Source organism: Propithecus coquereli, unplaced genomic scaffold, assembly GCF_000956105.1.
Source record: "Propithecus coquereli isolate 6110/MARCELLA unplaced genomic scaffold, Pcoq_1.0 Scaffold148, whole genome shotgun sequence".
Taxonomy (NCBI): Eukaryota; Metazoa; Chordata; class Mammalia; order Primates; family Indriidae; genus Propithecus; species Propithecus coquereli.
Window position 1 is genome coordinate 1,004,969 of NW_012139191.1, and position 2,678 is coordinate 1,007,646.

The window sequence follows — 2,678 nt, forward strand, 5'->3', positions numbered from 1 at the left end:
AAATCAGCAGGCGAAATTCAGATTCTGCAGGCCCATTTGCAGTGCCTGATCATCTTCGGCAAGATGTAGAAGAGTTTGAAGCTCTCTATGATCAGCACAGTAACGAATATGTTGTCCGCAATAAGAAGTTGTGGGACATTAACCCGAAACAAAAATGTTCAACTCTATATGAGTAAGTAGGTTAAAATTCCTGCAGTTGTTATTGCGTACTGAAGCTGCCAATTAAAGATCAGAAGTTGTTTACTTTGTGTCTGTTACATTTTATTAAAGGACTCATTTATTGGTTCTCATCTTCTGGGGAAGAACATTTTTAAAGATTTTGTCAGATATTACGCAAAGTTAATTTGAGGATTATTAATTATTTAGAGTCCTAATGATTATTGGTTTTGTCAGTTTGAGCTGCTAATGTAGATACTTTTGACTTCTAAAACTGTTTTAGTATTTCCTGGTAGCACTGATAAAATTTCCAGCCATAATTTTTTTATCACAAATTCTAAGGTATTCATTTAACAAATAATTTGATCTTATTGTCCTTACGTTGTTGGATACAATTTTGGCATCTCATAATTGCAGTGACAAGTTAGGTGGCTTGGTGAAGTATTATCCTTTCACTGGGAAAAGGATATTATGGTGCTGTTATTTCTGCTTGGATAGTAGTTGTTCAACTGGGATAATAGTACAGACATAAAACCCTACACCCCTGTATTATATTAGAGACTCAACTTCCTGTCATCGATCCAATGAAGGAGAAACATACTTTTCTTTTTAAGGAACTCTGGGTGTGAATTACTTTTGGATTGAAAATGTGAATGTAAAATTTAACAGATTGAATTTGAGTAGGGTGGAAAAAACAATCAAAGAATTCAAGAAAATCTAGGAAACAGCTTACCATTTTGAGTTTGGCATTAATAAATAGTGCATGAGGCCTTCCTTAAGAAAAGAAATTCAGGGCTAAGATCTGTAATAGAAAATTAATTTAAAAGCTAACTATTCTGAAAATCCTGTCACTCATCCATAATGTGGTCATTTCTTCTATTTCCCTCAGTTACATCATTTCTGTTTAGTCTCGTTATATGCTCTTAGGTCCCTCTTCATAGTTTTTCTTTAGAGTTGCCTTGCTGAGAAATCATAATCGCAGAGAACTGCATGACAGTGTGGAAACAGCTGTAAAATTATACTGCTGTTTCTTATGCTAGAATTTGTTTCAGGCACACCAAACTGAACCTAAAGTGTGAATTTTCAGTACCTTGTCTCTTAAAGAATTTATTGCCATTATAAGCAAACAATTTTATGAGGGGAATAAATAGACTGATTTGCTTTTATTTTGAGATAGAATTTTTCTCTTATAATAAACTAAGAAAGTACAGTGCATTGCATTTCAAAATACAATTCTTTGAATTTTCAAAAGTAAAAACATGGTAGCTTAAGAATGATGATTTGTTTTATTGGCCAATCGATGAAAGAAATGAAAATGAAACTATTGCATATGAAAAGAATGTAGAATAGAAAAATATTGGACAAGGAGTCAATAATACTGGGATAACTGCAATGAATTAACCTTTTCTTGACTTTAGTATTTCACCTTAAAATAGGGAATTGGACTAATTTATTTTTAATGGCCCCTTCTAGTTTTAACATTTTAGGATTTAGATAATCGAATCAAATTATTCCGCATTTAATTTTTCTTAACATCACTGTAGTGGTATTAGTCGATCAAGATTTATTGACCACATAAGATTAGGCCCTGTTGCAGATTCCAGAAAAAGTAGAAGGTGTAGACATGTCATGCAACCTGCAGCATAGCAAGAGAGCTGAGATGATCATTGGTATGATTACAGAATATTGCAAATAAAAATGACATTCCAAAATAAGAATCATGAGCATGTACAAAACAGTGATTTTCAGAGGGGCATTCCTAGATAGTAGGATGGGAGTACTTTTTGAAATGTTTTTCCACTCCTGTCCTTTCTCCTGTGCCGACAGTGACATGCACTGATATTCTAAAAGTTTATCTGTGACTGTTAAGACACAAATGGTCATCATCAAATGTTGAAAATGTTATATATACACATAGAAATATGTACATATATACATAACAGCTATTAATATCTCTGGTATAATTAGCTTTATTAATTTTTTTTATTCCTGTCACGTACAGTGTGCTCAATTTTTTGCCTCTGGTTCTTAAGTATAGGAATACAAGCCATATTAGAGTCTAAGACTTTGAAGGGGCCAGATGAGAGAGGAGATTAATTTCATAACTGGGCCAAAACTGAAATGATCACGTAAGCCTCACCATCTTAGTTGTGTCTAGCATCTTTTGTTATAGCCTTAGAGTCTTTCATATCTACTAAACAGCCACACCAGCACCAGGGTTCAGAGTGTTGATGGGCTGATTCTAACCCCCGTAAAACACTAGATTATGAAGAAATTGTATTTATGCTATTTTGGATCCAATGTTTATCTTACTGAGCCTACTTTTCAAAGCATAGAAGAGTCTAAATAGAGTTAAAAAGTTCATTTTGTGTTGCATTTCAAGTAATAGTAGCTATAAAAATATAATTCACAGTGTGGTTATAGTACCATTTCTCTTTGGGCTAGGGACTTTTGTTGAGTTAAACTTTATTCTGCTTGAATATATGAAAAATTTGTTGCTACTTAAGCCAGTGGACAAAAAT

The 2,678-nt window shown here is 33.3% G+C and overlaps 1 protein-coding gene across 1 annotated transcript in view; it reads left to right on the plus strand.

Annotated features, from left to right (window-relative positions):
- TTC3 (tetratricopeptide repeat domain 3) overlaps positions 1 to 2,678 on the plus strand; it is a 107,001-nt gene that overhangs the window by 69,739 nt on the left and 34,584 nt on the right. The window contains exon 30 of the mRNA XM_012640072.1: positions 8 to 172. Coding sequence (XP_012495526.1) covers positions 8 to 172 — 165 coding nt within the window. The remainder of the gene's footprint in view (positions 1 to 7; positions 173 to 2,678) is intronic.